At 42.4% G+C, this 15603-nt stretch overlaps 3 protein-coding genes across 6 annotated transcripts in view; 2 read left to right on the forward strand and 1 right to left on the reverse strand.

The window, feature by feature from the left end:
• Positions 1 to 403: 403 nt before the first annotated feature.
• Positions 404 to 4841, reverse strand: mtfr1 (mitochondrial fission regulator 1). 3 transcript variants are annotated; one of them, XM_086019985.1, is made up of 8 exons: positions 4697 to 4841; positions 3933 to 4041; positions 3760 to 3858; positions 2286 to 2431; positions 1814 to 2049; positions 1458 to 1719; positions 1138 to 1291; positions 404 to 1029 (listed from the first exon to the last, which is right to left on the reverse strand). In XM_086019985.1, the coding sequence occupies exons 2-8, from the start codon at positions 3966 to 3968 to the stop codon at positions 982 to 984; spliced, it is 981 nt and encodes a 326-aa protein (XP_085876111.1). In that variant the 5' UTR covers positions 3969 to 4041; positions 4697 to 4841; the 3' UTR covers positions 404 to 981. The 3 variants fall into 3 exon arrangements, with proteins under 3 accessions (XP_085876111.1, XP_085876109.1, XP_085876110.1); XM_086019983.1 differs by having other exon boundaries at positions 1814 to 2052; XM_086019984.1 differs by having other exon boundaries at positions 1814 to 2052; positions 4702 to 4806.
• A 219-nt stretch (positions 4842 to 5060) lies between these two features.
• On the forward strand, positions 5061 to 10788 carry armc1 (armadillo repeat containing 1). Its single transcript, XM_086021541.1, has 7 exons — positions 5061 to 5319; positions 6532 to 6741; positions 7286 to 7377; positions 7742 to 7934; positions 8145 to 8261; positions 8598 to 8672; positions 9057 to 10788. The coding sequence occupies exons 2-7, from the start codon at positions 6580 to 6582 to the stop codon at positions 9252 to 9254; spliced, it is 837 nt and encodes a 278-aa protein (XP_085877667.1). The 5' UTR covers positions 5061 to 5319; positions 6532 to 6579; the 3' UTR covers positions 9255 to 10788.
• Positions 10789 to 10868: 80 nt separating this feature from the next.
• The window catches only part of abhd10b (abhydrolase domain containing 10, depalmitoylase b), a 117878-nt gene continuing 113143 nt past the window's right edge, over positions 10869 to 15603 (forward strand). Inside the window, exons 1-2 of one of the 2 annotated variants that reach the window (XM_086021537.1) lie at positions 10869 to 11018; positions 13613 to 13667. The gene's annotated coding sequence lies outside the window, so the exon portion shown is untranslated. The remainder of the gene's footprint in view (positions 11019 to 13612; positions 13668 to 15603) is intronic. The other variant, XM_086021534.1, reaches the window with a different exon arrangement.

The raw sequence follows: 15603 nt of genomic DNA on the forward strand, positions 1-15603 counted from the left end.
AGTAGTAGTTCGGAGAGGGGACAGCTGTGTAATGAGTAAAAAAAAAAAAAAAAAGCTACATTGCAAAGAAAAATTAACAGAAAAACTGTAGTTTTACAGGAGAAAAGTTGGAATATGACCTTGTAAAATTATGACTTGTGGTAATGTGACTGTTTTTTTTCTTGTAGTATTTCAACTTTACTAACATTTAAGATGCTTATGTTATGACCTTTCTTGTACAATCTAGCTATAGCCCTATAAAATGACTTTAAATCATTTTGTAATATTTCAACATTTTAGCTCATAAAATCCCAACTTTTGACTTGTTCCACTAAATATCATGCTTTGTTTTTGTGATACGTTGGCCTTGCACCTTTTTTCCTCTTGTACTATTTCCTCTTTTTAAATCACACACACAAAGGTCCAGACTTTATAGTTTTATTTAATACGTTACAATTGGACAATATTAGAGCGGAAAAATTCCACTTCGGGAGATTTTGAACAAATCACATAACAGTCCACCTTTCCTCATAAAAACCAACAATTGATAACACAAAGTATAAATAATGTCAGTAATGACGTGTTGGCTGCATCGTATCACAATTTAAAATTGGCGCTTAATAAAATTGAGATGTCTTTTATCAAATGAGGTATTGATTATAAAAAAATATATATATATAATCACATTTTACATGTAATACCATTGATTGAATTTTGGCAAGTTAGTGTTTGTCTTAACAATTGTCACACAATTAGAACTATTATGTTAAAGCACTTTACTAGGACATACATCATCATTTTGCATATGACCAGTTGAGAGTCTCACTATACACTTGACATATATTAAAAAACAAACATGTTTTATATAACTTAAAAAGTGCACCAAGCTGCGAATACAGAGGAATATCCCTTTTGTGCTTCCACAAATAATAAAAGTATTAAAAGTTGTCTATTTGGAACGTTCTAGAACTCCTTTTCCTCCTCCTTCGTCAGTCGGCCGCATTAGACAAACTTGAGCTTCCCGGTTGATCTCAACATGTGCTGACCAAACTGTCTCCCCCCCCCAAAAAAAACACACACAAAATGGGGAATGATGAGCATGATTATTTGGTAATATTTGGACTTGTTAGCAGTCAAATAATTGTTGCGCGTCGTTACCTGAGGGCTCTCCGCCGGATGTTTGACTTGGTCCACTTGGTGATTGTGCTGCGGGTACGTGTGAGCAAACTTCCTCTTGAGCGCCTGCGCGATGAGCGCGGCGGCGTCCGTGGGCTCCGGCAGCTTGTCGCGCTTCTCCGCGCTCACCGGGCGACTGCTCGGGAAAATGATGAGGGAGTGTCAAGATGTGACGGGAATCAAGTTTTGTACAACTTTCACATCCCAAGTCGTTTCTACTCTTAGAGCGAGACTTCATTCTCGTCGTGTTTTCAAGCTTCGCACCTAACCCGGCGGCAATGCTAAGATATCCGTGTACGTACCTTTTGACGGATCTCAGCTTGACTTTGTTCATGTCCTTGAGGACATCAAGCATGCTCGGGATTTCAGCGTGCGTCTTTGTCTCCGTCGGCCCTTGCGTCTTTTTCCCGCGCCGCTCCTTGATCAGGTCTATGGCGGAGAAGGTGCGCTGCAGTCCCGGGGGAGGAAGAGGAGGAGGAGGAGGCGGGGGCGGGGGCGGGGGTGGTGGCGGGGGAGCCCCACTGCCACAGGGGGGCGGGCAAGGGCTTGTCCCAGTGGATGCATCTGAGCAAAAGAAGCAAAACGCTCAAATTGTAGCAACCTGCTGCCATCTAGTGGACAATTTACGTCATTACGTCAAGAGGGGGACTTCTCCTACCCGACTGGACGCTCTTCTCCTGGGCCAGCACAATCTGGGCTATCTGCGCTCGCAGCTTGGCCAGCTCCGTCTCCAGCGCGCTGATCTTCTGGATGGCCTCGTCGTTGGCGGCCGCCGGACCCTGGGGGTCCGAGGGGCCCTGGTGGAGGCTGGGGAGCGAGCGCCGCCGGGCCAGGCGGATCCTCCGGGGCCGAGGCGGGCGGCCCCGGAACGCCAACCCCCGCGGAGGCCTCGACCTGCTACCAAATAGTGGCAGGGGAATGGTGAGTTACGCAACTGCAGGGGGTACCAGGTGAGGTGATTATTAGAGGGCAGGTCTTTCTCTGAAAATTCATTTTTATATTGAATTCGATCCTTTATTATTTTGGAGTCAATGTTGCAATATTCAGACCCCGTAAATGTCAGCATCAGTCTTGGTAAAAGTAGGGCGTTAATTAGAGCGCTGGCCGCAATGTGATTATTGATTTCTCACCGAGGTTTGCTTTCATCTTCCTGCTCGTCGTCGTCGTCTTCTTCATCGTCGTCGTCCTGGTCGATCCACGAGACGTCGGCGAGTGAGGCCACGGCGTGCTCCTTCCTCCTGCTGAGGACACCTGCATCCTCGTCGAATGGATACAGCTGGTACAAAAGAAAGCCGCGATGGGTTCATTCCACGTAGCGCTAGCATGGTGATTGTTAGCATGTTAGCATTCCATCTTGATTGAAATAGTAACCAACTATACTTGAGATGTAATAACGTCAGCAATCTGCATTACCTTGCCACATGTTGAACCGCCGCAGTGTAGTGCCAACTACTGGTGAGGAGAGGATTTATTTTTTTTGCCCCAAGTATCTGCGGCTGTTATCGGCATTGAGAAACCGATACCCGGTATCGATAATCAACCATTCCTACCAATTACAGGGAACTGATGTAAAATTCTTCTGAATCTACATCAGCACTTTCTTTAGTTAGGTTGCCATCTTGCCACATCAACTGTTAGCATTTCAGACCCTTTGGACAGGTCAAGATGCAGAATCCTTATCTGCCTTAGGTTCTTTAGTCAGGTCGCTATCCTGCAAAGTGTTAGCACATCGTCTGTTAGCATTTGAGCCATTAGAAATGGTAGCCAGGAAAGTCAAGCGCATAAAATGCTTGTTGCTACATGTTTGTTAGCACGTTAGCACTTGATCCATTCTCAATTGCAAAATAGCCAACAACGTCCTTTGCAATCTGCCTTAACACATTAAACATTTTTAACAGCATGGTTGAATCTATCTGAATGTTATGAACTCCTGTTCCCATAGTGTTCCTTAGTATTTACACACACACACACACAGACAAGACGAAAGAGGGAAAGATTCAGTGATGACAGTCGAGTCTCGTCGTTGCAAACAAACTGACCTAACGCAGATATACGGCATTCCGCAAGCATAGGGTGGGCCGCTGGAAAGAAGAAGAGGGAGGGAAAAAAAAAGAGAGATAAAAAGGTTGAAAGAGATGGCAAAGAAAGTGACATAGGAGCAGTGCAACATTATCAAAAGAGCTGCTCTGTCACTCCTCAGCGACTGTTTATAGTTGGAGAAGGACAGCGGTCACACAAGTGCATGTCAACAGAGCTGGAGAGGATCTGTGATGTCAACAAGCTGACACACAGGCAGGAGTCACGTGACCCTTTCACACTGCCTGGAAAAGACGCCGCAAAAAAAAAATCGACAGGTTGACTTCGTCCAGCATTTATCGACACTAATTTGTCCAGCTTTGGAGTTGGTTTCATAGTGGCGCTGGTGTGCCGTGTGTCATCCCAACTCCCACCTGTAATTTTCTATCTTTGGCGGTCGTATTGGTTTGTGTAAAGTAGGGCTGGATGATTTTGATAAATAATCTACCGGTAATTGTGATTTTTTTTTTTTTCTCCCCTCAATATTGCGACCCTTGATATCAGTCACCTACAGATGCCATCTCTTACCTGAAAGTGAACCCTGGGGCAGGGTTTGAGAGGCAGGTTGCTCGCTATTCTCCTCACGATACTCCTCGTGGACCCGTAGGGCTTTGCTGATCCAAAAGTCTATTTGTCCCAAGAAAAAAAAAATGATTACAATTCTGCATGCAAAGGAGACAGAAATGCATCCATTCACCTACCAGGTCCATTTCAATGCGTTCATATTGTTTATTCATTGTTCCTGAGGTACTGAGAACGGGCTGATTGACACATGCCCGAATAGAGATGACGTCATGGCCGTGCAGGAATCTAAAAGACAAACTTTTTTTTATATTTAAAATACAGCTAGAAACAATACTACAATCATAGTTATTTCTATTTTTGTATATTTGTAAAAATGTATTTTGTTTGACGTTTGTAAAATGTCAGACTGTTACTATTATATTCATTTATTTTTATAACTTTTTCAAAGACGCACTTGCATCATGTCAAACACATGACATCAATGACATTTGCAAAAACAAAATCCACAATAAATCTTGTCATTTATAACAAAGCTATCGCTGTACAAACTCTTTACATTGAACGATTTGAGCGCAACCTTTATGTGAAATAGTAATTTAAAAAATGACAATAATCAAACGTTTGTAGACAGCATCTGGTGGCTGTTATTCAACCTGACACCATGAAAACTTATACAAAAATCAGATTTCGCCATATTTAAGTGTACACAACGACATAATGGACTTAAAAGCATAATTTGTTCGATTTTAATCATACGACGTGACTACCTGATGCTAACAAATTTAGCAAGCGCGGCTAACCGGATTGAACCAACTTTGTTGGGGCTACGAAAGCAACGTCAACGCTGTAAAAATCGAGGGAAAGGAAATCTTTAACGCAGTTGATCGTATCTCTTCAATCATAAATACATTTATAAGATGTCAAATATCTATTACAGTACCTTACAAAGTCTGACTGGAGGCTTTTCTGACAACTTTTCGAGCGTTTCCACCTTGTTTAGCCGTCGGACATGTCCCGCAAAAGAGGTGACTGATGTGGAGGGGGTCATTAAAATCTTTGAACCAATTGGATTATTGCGATTATAATCATCCTTTCTGTTGCAGTACACCACCACCATTGGACAATTTTATTGATTGTCACCTATTATACCCAATAGAATTAAGGCATTTTAACAAGGTTATCTTGCGATTGGCTTTCGATCCAGTTGCTCAAAGCAGACTGCCCAATCATGTAGCGGAATTTTTGAGGGCGTTCGATTGTTGTTTTCGTGTGTCCCGGCAGAAACGTGGCGTGTTTTAACAGCTGGGCACTACCGGCAGGTTTAATGATTCAACGAGCGCACCCACTGACGTGCCCCAAAAGCCAAAACAGTGTGCACGGCTGCTAGCGTAAACGAGCATAGTGGAAGAAAAGGCGGAGGGCCCAGCGTTAATTCACTTATATTATCAAAGGTTGTTTTTAAAAACTGCGACATTTTGTCTCTCGGCCCAACACGTCTGCGTCTGGTGTCACCGAGGTTTGGCCGCGACTGTCTCATGATTTCCGCCGAATACTGACTGAAAGGTAAGGTTGAATTGAGTTAGCTTTAGCTTTAGCATAGCCTAGCCACCATCTTCGGTCTTTTTAAAAGGGCGAAATTTGAGGTGAGGCTCGGGGTCGAACAAAAAAAACGCCATTAAACATTCACAATTAAATGGATTTAAATACATTGTTTCCATTAAAATGGACATTCATGTACGTCGTGACATGTTGAGTGCTGTAAAAGACATTTAATTAAGCATGAGGTTGTCAGGTGTGACTACAGTGCGCAAAATCTGACAATTAGCTGTTAATTACTTCTTAAGTGCTACAAAAGTTACTTACTACTTTATTAACTGTATCAACGGTCGACTGTAGTGTTATACAAGTGCTCTTATGATATATAGGTCAACCAATTGCTGCTTTAAGCTTCTTAAATTCCTTTTTCTGGTCAGTTCCTAATCGCGGTTACACCATTTTGTTACTTTACAACTCTTTGTTACTAATAATAGTGAACAAAGCTGTATTGTCTCTTTCATGATTTCATGATTCTCTGTGGGATGTACTATATGTGTATAAAAAACAATGCAGCTAGTGCAGTAATTATTTTGAAAATTGCTTAATCTGTCAATTATTTTTCAATTACTCGATTAAATAAAAAAATCCTTTTTTTAAATTAACACCCCTTTATCAGAAACAGGACATTATTTCATATTTACACAGCAGTAAATACAGAGCCCAACTGACAATGATTTGGTTACACAAAAGACAAACATTTGCAAAATAATTGTTTCCCCACCAATTTCCTATATAAAGTTTAAAATATGAACATACTACAATGATGCCAAAACACTTAAACATCCTTACACTTAAAAATAAATGGCTCACTTTGACACTTAAAAGAATAAAGATAACAAAGCTCAATGTGTCCAGCAGAACAAATAATAGCTCGTCTACAATGGCAAACGGTTAGCCACACTCTCATTCTCTGACTCCCATGTCACTCACCACCCGTTTTATTAATTTAAAGTCGCATACATTCAAAGTGGCAGATCTCTGTAAAATGTGAGGATGGGGACCCATAGGATGACAACAATTGCTGCACCTCATTTGCGCATTTTGTTGTTTTGAAAAATATATCTTTTTTGATGTGATCAATGAATGGGGTCATTGTTAGAATAATCGATTCTAAAAATATTCGAATTGCCTAAATAACTGACTATTAACATGTTTTTTTTTTTGTTTTTTTTCTCGCAGTCAGGCGCAGGTCGGTTGGATGCGCGTGGCCGCCGGACGGGAGGCGCCATGAGTGCGGAGTTGGATGCGCTGGCGGTGGTGAACCAGCTGCGGGACCTCGCCGCAGACCCCCTCAACCGCAGGGCCATCGTAGAGGATCAGGGATGCTTGCCGGGGCTCATCCTTTTCCTGGACCACCCTAACCCGCAGGTGGTCTACTCTGCACTGCTGGTAAGTCGAACGGGAAACCTCGATACCAGTGCTGTTTTTAATTAGCAGCAACACGGACATTCAATCTAACAGTACTCACTGATATATTTTATTTATCCCCTGCAAGGAGCTGAGTGGTCTATACTGTATATATGTAGTCAAAAACAGTTTTACTAGGTAACTACAATTTTTGGACACATCACTCAAATCTCCCATTTTGGTTTGAAGCGGCCATTTTAGGATCTTTTCAGTCATTTCCTGGGCTTCTTTAAATCTAAGCCAAAACTACCCAGAGAGACTTAGTTTGATTGCTACTAAATTTGAACTTCATAATATATACCTTTCTCGTGTTCCTGTCCATCTTAACTTGGTCATTGTACTACACCTTGAAGTGTTATATGCTCGACCGAAACCTGTCAAGCGCAACTTAAACACAGAGCCACGACACGCACATTTCTTGTTGCTTATATAACACTACTGTGGTTTTTTTTTTTATAACGCCACAAAATGGCTCCCTGCTGTAAGTATCTCATCGTTGTGTGTGCGTGTGTGTTGGTGTTCGCAGGCCGTGCGCTACCTGGCAGAATGTCGAGCCAACAGGGAGAAGATGAAGGGCGAGCTGGGCATGATGCTGAGTTTGCAGAATGTCATGCAGAAGCAAGTGGCACACGCACACTGCATCAAATCATTTAAACCGGGCTGCGTTTTAAAAAAAAAAAATGTTGTCCGGTGGGGTACAAGATTTTAACGGCCCCAAATTATTATACAGCATAAAAATCATTTCAAATCAAAATGTGTTTTTTTTTTTTTTTTGTTGGGGTCACTTCCTTTCACTTGACACCGTCGGGTGGAACGTGATTTACAAAGTAATAATGTATAGAAATAAAAATAGAAAATAAATATTTTTTTAATTGTATATATTAACATGTATAACAATATGGACATTAGGCAAACTGTTTGAAACGGAAGGAGCATATTTCTATCGTCTAACCCGTCCGTCATTTCCGTCACGTCCCTTAAGGAGCACGTCGCCCGGGGAAACCAAACTGCTGGCCTCGGAGATCTACGAAATCTTCCAGTCGGCCGGTAAAGAGGAAGCCGAGCAGGCGGAGGCGGCCGCCGCCTCCTGCCGACGGAAGGCTCAGTTCTTCCTGGGCTCCAACAACAAGAGGGCCAAGACGGTAGTGCTGCACATTGACGGATTGGACGACTCGGTAGGTGACCGTTGCCGGGCAGGGTTCATGTGCGCTGACCCGCAAAGTTTGAGACGTGGGCTCCCTCCAGTGGTACAAGAAAGAATAACTGAATTAAAAAAAAATGTTCACAACAGTTCAGTTGTGTTTAACTTTTTTTTTTTAAAGGTGAGTGCATTAGCATTGAATCTTTGCACATTTGTCCCGTCTTGCCCGCTGCGTGGCGTGCAGACTCGCAGGAGCCTGTGCGAGGAGGCCTTGCTGAAGATCCGAGGCGTTATCAGCTTCACTTTCCAGATGGCCGTCAAGAGATGTGTTGTGAGGATCCGCTCCGACCTGAAAGCTGACGTAAGCAAGCACCGTAAACAGTTTTTCCTAGTTTATTATGAAAACCTCCAAAGGACAGATGTTTTTATATGTAATGTTGTTGTATATGAGCACAATGTCTGAATTAACTGGTTTGGAGATTTTTTTTTTTTTTTTTTTTTAAATATATCCAAAGTCTCGGGTTTTTAGAATTGCAAATCTAGCTGCACCTCAGATGTCATTTACGGCTGTATTTTAATAATCGTTCAAACAAGCTTTGAGTCTTGTTGCCTCTGGAGCGAAACATGTCACTTCATGCTTCAGGTGGTTATAATATAAAAAAAATAAAAATAAAAAAACGTGTTTTGTGTATGACAGGCCTTGGGCACAGCCATCAACTCCACTAAAGTGATGAAAGCCCAACAGGTGCTGAGGACGGACGACGGAGGAGAGGTGAGGACGACCCACTGGTGATGGCACTTCCTTTTGAACATGTCAAATATTGTGAAAATGCATCACATGTATTAAATTAACACTGCTACTTAATGTATTTTACAGCTGAAAGATAAATAATACAGTATTTGGTGACTTCTCCATGTCAGTACCCGGTATGACCAACAGGTGTCAGGCTTGGCTCAGTCATGACTTGAATTAAGGAGCTCATGTTGTTCTATGCTTGTTTTCTTGTTGGACAACTACTGGTTGATGTATTAATATGCATTTTTTTTTTTATGATGGCTAGGGTGCTCCTTTTGAAAAAAGAAGAAAAAAAATTGGAATGCTTGTGTATTTGTGTGTGTGTGTGTGCGTGTGCGTGTGCGCGTGCGCGTGTCGCAGCTGATCATGCCATTCCAGGAGGACGGCGAGGGCGCGTCGGCGGTGGAGGAGAACATGGACATCCCGGACTACCTGCCCGAAGAGGAGAGTCCGTCGCAGGATCCCGACAAGGCGGTGACACGCGTGGGCTCCGTCGCGGACGGAATGGGCTGGCTCAACACGGCCGCCAACTTCCTGACTCGCTCCTTCTATTGGTGACCCTTCCCCGACAATATACCACCATGCGGAGTGGCTTAGCCTGGACTTACCACGCACACACACGCACGCACGCACGCACACACAGCGCTACAGCGCTTGTGTCTATTAAGCGTACGCTAGCTGCTGTCTATCCCCAAACTAGAGGTCTTGAAATCAGCTGACACCAAGGATGCGTGTTCCGTCAAATTGGGAGATGATTTTTGTGCATGATCCCTCCTCCGCCCTCATTTTCCGGAATATTTATCATACTAATATTTTCACACTTCACATTTTTATTTGATTTTTTTTTTTTTTTTTTTAGCATGCATTAGTGCCTATTTTGCCCCTCCAATTCTTTCGCGTGCCTTTATTTTTTTTTGGGATGTTTCTCTGTAATTATTTATTAATTGTTGTAGCGTCTCTACAGAGTGCACAACACGTGGCTTTTTCCATCGATTTTAGTCCTCTAGGGTCATCATAATAATAATAATAATAATAATTATTAATTGGAGCGAACAAATGTTTATTTTTTCAGTTGTGAGAATTTGGGCTTATTTCATGTAAGATAAAACAATTAATCAAAACTACATATAATCAAAAGTAAATATTTTTGGCCTATTTAATTGTATGTTATTTACAACAAAGAATAATTAAATTACATTAATAAGTAAAATCAATGGAATTAAAATTAGAAAACTCTTGGTGTCAATTTCATTTCACTCATTTTTTATTTTTTTTATTTAAAAAAAATGCAGTTGCTGTTACTTTTTGGGGGGCTTATTTTAATTTGACTAATGTATTTTTTTATTTGAAAAAAAATGAAGTACAAATTTAGATAAAAAAATAGGAAACATTTCAGCTTCATTTTGATGAAATGTTAAAGAAAAAAAAATCTAACTCAACATGTTTTGGGCGCTTTTATAACATTTCTCTGCCTATAAAACCTAGAATAAACATTTGTTCAATCGCATTAAACATGTCTCACCTGAGATGGCCCCTGATGGCAAAAGTGAGAGTACCCCGATACTACACATTAATAATAGTATCATGTGTATATTTTGTAAATGGTGCTTGACCCCCAATCGAGTAATCTTGCAACATTCTGTCCGTTTTATTTGGTTTGTTTTTGTGCGACTAACTCCACAAAAACAGGATCTTTGTTGCCGAAAGTGCTTACCTCACATCCCAGGTTGACCTGTTATCTTCCCGGCATTATGTCTCTCATAATTAACGTCCTGGACACAACAACGCTACACGGTGCACTGCTGACTAGACCACTTGTCTCGTCTCTTGTTAGTCGAGGTCATAACGCGGCGGCGTGACCTAAATCTGGCGGTGGCGGCTACTTCCTGGTAAAGCATTTTTTTCTTTTTTCTTTTTTAAACATTGCGTTACTATGATGAGGTTTTTTTTTTTTTTTTGGGACTATTAGTCGTCCTCACGTGTTACTCAGTGTCCTCATATTAGATCAGAACGGCAGAATTGTACAGACGTCCGGCCGTGTAATATACTGTAATGCTCATTCCTGTCAAATGACCATAAACTTCAAATTCAACTTTGTTGTTTTTGTGCATTTATTTATTAAATTTAAGCTAATTGACTTTTTCTTGAAGTGAGAGGTGCCTTAGGGTAGTGGGGGGAGGCAATCCAGCGGCCTCAGCTTTTTGCACGGTGCTGGTGGCCAGGCAGCAGGCAGCAGCCGAGGCCCAGCTGCAGGCCCTGGAGCGACGCTGGTGGACGGCGAGAGGAGGAGTGATGTCACTTCCTGCTGCGGCACTTCATTAGGTACACACACACACGCCGTCCAGTACAAGAGCTTTTGGAAGAATTTGCAAGTCGTTGATATTGTTGCCGACAAGGTGTTATGGTTATGTGGTTATTAACATATTTTGCAACGGCAAAGTTTCTTTTATCAAAGGCTTTTAATCCAGGGGATGCGAAGTCTACTTTAGTTAGTGCTGGAATATAAAATTGGAGAAAAAAAAATTCAAACGTCGAACACATGAAAAAGCAGAAAAACATTAGCTTTGCACTAGTATTTGTAATGAAATAGTTGACGCAATTTATATAGATAGACTAAAAAAATTTTTTTTATTAAAAACTCAATTCTATTGTGTGGAAGTGATTAACACATTTTGAAAATATGTAAATATATACCGGTACAGTATATTTTGCATGTATAAAAACACACTATTGTTGACCAAAATGTAATTTAAAAATAAATGTGGAACAAATTCCGGTGGTGACAGACATTGACAAAATATATTTAAAAAAAAAAAAAAAATCTTATGAATAAAATAAATTTTTTAAATGATTAAAATAAATATATAGTCATTTACAATTTCTGAAAACTGATGGGCAAAAACGAATGAATAAAATATGCATTGAAAATACAAGTTATCCTATACAAAAAAAAAAAAAAAAATTGGTAGCTTTTAAAAGCAAATGGCGCTTCACTTGCTGAACCTGCATTTCAAGCTACAATAAATTAGAGCCTTCACTCCCTCGCAGTCATCATCATCGGTATCCGTGCCGCCATAAGCTTGCTTTTACTGGTGAACACAAGAGGCGAGGCGCTTTATTGTGCATTAAATGACGTTCTGGAGGGCTTCGTATGCTTGCGCATAATGATATTATATATGATATTAGTCCTCCTTGAGAAGCTTGTACACGTAGGACACTTGGCCTTGGTCTCGTCTAAAAGCCAATCAACGGCCTTCCTATCGCTGCGCCGCCTTGTGTCTGTTTGCATGTGCACGCGGGCGCGCGCCGAAGGCCCCGCGGCGGCGGCGAGATGGCGGGCCGAGTCAACGCTATCGGCCGTAAATCCCACCGGCGGCGGCCGGGGTGGCAGGAAATGATGTGACTCCGGCAATTTATGTCAAATAACTTTTGAGGACGCGGCGAGAGCGATAACTCTTCTTCTTCTCCCTTCCCCGGGAGGTTTAATTGAGACATTTCTCTTGATCTGTGTTGTTGAGATGTAATGTCGCTCGTTATCGCGCCCGAGCGAAGGTCACACTGACTGTTTGAGCGCGTTACAGCCAGCTAAAAGACGCAACGTAGCCGGCGAGGCACCAGTCTCCTGACCCTGGCGGAGAAATTACGGTGGCCTCGCAAATTATCTTTACCCAGTGAAATGTCATTAATCTGTCCCAGCCTCACCCCGCCCCAAAAAAATTGTAATGATTTTTTTCTAAGAAAGTGATATTTGAGCACAAATACATTTACTCGATGTAACAGCACTCACCGTCACATATTCTTTATCCTCTCCAAGGATATGAGAACACTACTGTCTGTGTTTGCATTTCCCATGATGTGTTAGCATTAGCATTAAGCTAGCTAGACCAAAGGCTGAGATAGAAAGCCCTGGAAATTGATTAAAAAGACTGCTTCAAACTAAAAAAGCCGACTTCCTTTAGATTTTTTTAATTTTATTTTTTATGTGTCCTTGAGACTTTTTCGTGCGTCCTTTTATGATGTCCACACAATTTCGTGTCACTCGCTGAAACTGGGGTTAGGGGCTAATTTCTTCCGTTGTCCCAATGTCGAGTCCTCCAAATGATCGTCGGACTTGAATTTTCGCCAACATAACTCGATATTGTCTTCAATACAGGGCGGGGAAAATTTTTTGTCTCCACACTTGAGTGGGAGTGGCCGCAGTAGTTGCTACTATTTTGGTTAGCAAGAGGGCTCCGAATGTGCTCGGCGATCAAACTTTTCAATGCCGTGTGTCGCAGCAGCTGCGGGCCTGTTAGTGTTGATGAGATTGACACACACAAAGTTCATAATTGTGGTCATACCTCATTATGGGATGATTTTGGTTCAACCAGAGAGGGGAGGAAGCTTGCGTTGGGCGGGGGCGTTGGTGCTCCGGCCTCTGCGACGCGGCCACGTCCGCCCGGCGCACTCGATTTGGTGGGATGAATTATGGCTGTTGAGAATTAAAAGGTCCCCGGTGTCAAAATAATTCACGATATTATGCATATAAACCGGATATGTGGATTAGGGAGATAATAAAAGATGCGGTGGAGTATCGACTGCGGGGGGTGGGTTCAAGGTCCAACAAGTGCATACACGTATAGGCCCGTCAGTCAGCTTGTGTGTGTGCTGCCATGCCGCACGCACACACACACTCAACCTGAGATTTGAGCATAATTGTCCCAAAACTGCTCATCAGCGGATCTGCCTGCCACCATTAGGGCCCGGCAATATGGTGTGACATTCGCATTCGCCTCTGTGACAGGTTATTAGAGCGCCGTAATTAAGCCGACTATCCTGGTGTACAGGAAAAGAGAATTGCTTAAAAACACACACACTCACACATGCACAATTTAAATAATAAATACATGAACGTAGGGTTTTTTTTTTTTTTCCAGCCAGGCGAAAAAAATAGAAGGAGTTGGAATTCATATCAAGTGAGACTTCAGCTCGGTAAGGAATTTAAAGAATGAATCGCGTTTTCTTTGGCTTTTTTGTTTGTGCTACTACTATGAAGGTTACCAGTGATGCCGATATTTTCTTTAAATTTTTTCATGTTGCTACATAATGCCATTCAAACAGCCCCCCCACCCCGTCCCTCCAAAAACCGTCTGACAAAGGGTTGTAAAACAGTCAAGTGTTCTGCCTGTAATTTTGTATTGTTTTAAGCGTTAAGGGACCATAATGTGTTGGGTTTTTTTCATAACATATATTATTAATTAATTGGACGATTTATTGGTTTTCGGAATTTTACTATTGGAAATATTGGAATCCGCCTAAAAAAAATTAAAAATCATATCGGTTGGGCCCTAGTCTTTCTGGTAGTTTCACTTAATTTCAGTTTCATTATACAATAGTACCTTTTTTTTTTTTTTTCTTTTTACAGTTGTATGACAAATGTTCAAATGTTACTCATGACACATTGCATGTTAAGTTAATAATTATTTGAATGTTTCTCCTGTATTGGTAATATTCCACATTATCGAAATGTTGTCATTGTTCATGTGCAACCGTGTGAAAAGCCGAGTTAGGGAGAAAAAAAAAAAAAGTAATAATAATAATAAAGGTGCGAGTTAAAATTTGTGCTGGCTATGACACAACTTAAGACAACAAGTGGACGTTGTTGTGAGCAATGAGGCCCATCTGCTATGCCCCCTCTTTCGTCCACATGGTGTGTGAATATGATAATACCTGAGAAATGTAATGTAATAAGTCCCCCTGTGCTTGCGTAAGCCCGCGCGTTTGCGGATTCAACGCAATAGTCTCCTATTTAGGAGGGCTCGGGAAACGTGTCAAAACGTGTTTTCATTGACAGGATCCAAAGCCCACCTTCACACAGCAAAGTGTTCATGTTAAATAGTGGAGCAGTGGGGTCTGTGTAGTGTTGCCTTTGTGGCACGCTCGCTGAACAGAAGGTCCGCACTCCCTCCCCGCCTGCCCCCTCCTTCATAACGGCGGCAGATGGCTGCAGATGAATCCCTCATAATCATGTCAGGACGGCTCGTCCGATCCCGATTCATCTCTTTAAACACATTTCATGCTTGCGCAAAGATGGAGGCGGCCGGCGCGCCACAAAAGTACACAAAGATTGTCCTTGCAAACAAGTGTTCCCGCTCCCTAACACCACTTAATCGTGGCCGCTCCTGTTATTGCTACCGCGCAAGCGTGCCAACACGCATACGCGCGCCCGCAAGCAAGTCCGCCTTGTCCCCGCCTCGTCTTCCTCACACTTCCCGTTCATATTAGCAGTCTCACATCAAGGGAAAGCCGGAGGACACGGTAGATTGATTGTCGTCCGTCCTCCCCGCCTGGCATCGTTTTTGTCCGCATCGGCATCGGTGTCCACCGTATGGGATCGTCAATACCGATGCCTCCCCGGTCGCCGTCTTTGCACGATCGCGAACGTGCTGTCGCACCCAACTTCGAAACAGTCATTCCACCTGTTTTTTGCCATCTCTGGGGGCGGCCATTTTGTCACTTCTGTCAACTGAAAATGACATCACAGTTGCTCAGGGCTCAGGTAACGACCGATCGCAGCTCACCTGTTTTCTGAAGCTGAGCCATGATTGGTCGTTAGCTGAGCCCTGAGTAGTTATGATGTCATTTTCGGTTGACAGAAGTGACAAAATGGCCGCCCCCTGAGATGGCTAAAAACAGGTGGATTGACTCATATTCCACAAACGCAATATGAATCAAAATGTATGTTTCAACTAGTTGGCCTGCATAGAACATAAATGTTAAAAAATTATGTTTGGGTTGACTTCCACTTTAAGTTCGTTTTTGTTGTCACTGCTCCAGTTTGGACGATTTCATCTTCAGTTTACCTACCGTGCGTGTTTTGGGGACGTGGGAGGAAACCGGACGACTTCAGCACTGTGAGATGGATGGA

The sequence above is a fragment of the Filicampus tigris genome, chromosome 21 (genome assembly GCF_054856515.1).
Source record: "Filicampus tigris isolate MCC_2025a chromosome 21, RoL_Ftig_1.0, whole genome shotgun sequence".
NCBI lineage: Eukaryota > Metazoa > Chordata > Actinopteri > Syngnathiformes > Syngnathidae > Filicampus > Filicampus tigris.

Excerpts from the sequence above, each read along its gene's own strand:
- armc1 (XM_086021541.1), top strand. The coding sequence starts at position 6,580 with ATGAGTGCGGAGTTGGATGCGCTGGCGGTGGTGAACCAGCTGCGGGAC. Across the intron at positions 7,378-7,741 it reads TTGCAGAATGTCATGCAGAA|GAGCACGTCGCCCGGGGAAA; the intron begins GCAAGTGGCACA and ends ACGTCCCTTAAG. Across the intron at positions 8,673-9,056 it reads GGACGGACGACGGAGGAGAG|CTGATCATGCCATTCCAGGA; the intron begins GTGAGGACGACC and ends CGCGTGTCGCAG.
- mtfr1 (XM_086019983.1), bottom strand. The coding sequence starts at position 3,968 with ATGAATAAACAATATGAACGCATTGAAATGGACCTG. Across the intron at positions 2,432-3,759 it reads GCCCCAGGGTTCACTTTCAG|CTGTATCCATTCGACGAGGA; the intron begins GTAAGAGATGGC and ends CTTTTGTACCAG. Across the intron at positions 2,053-2,285 it reads GAAGATGAAAGCAAACCTCG|CAGGTCGAGGCCTCCGCGGG; the intron begins GTGAGAAATCAA and ends ACTATTTGGTAG.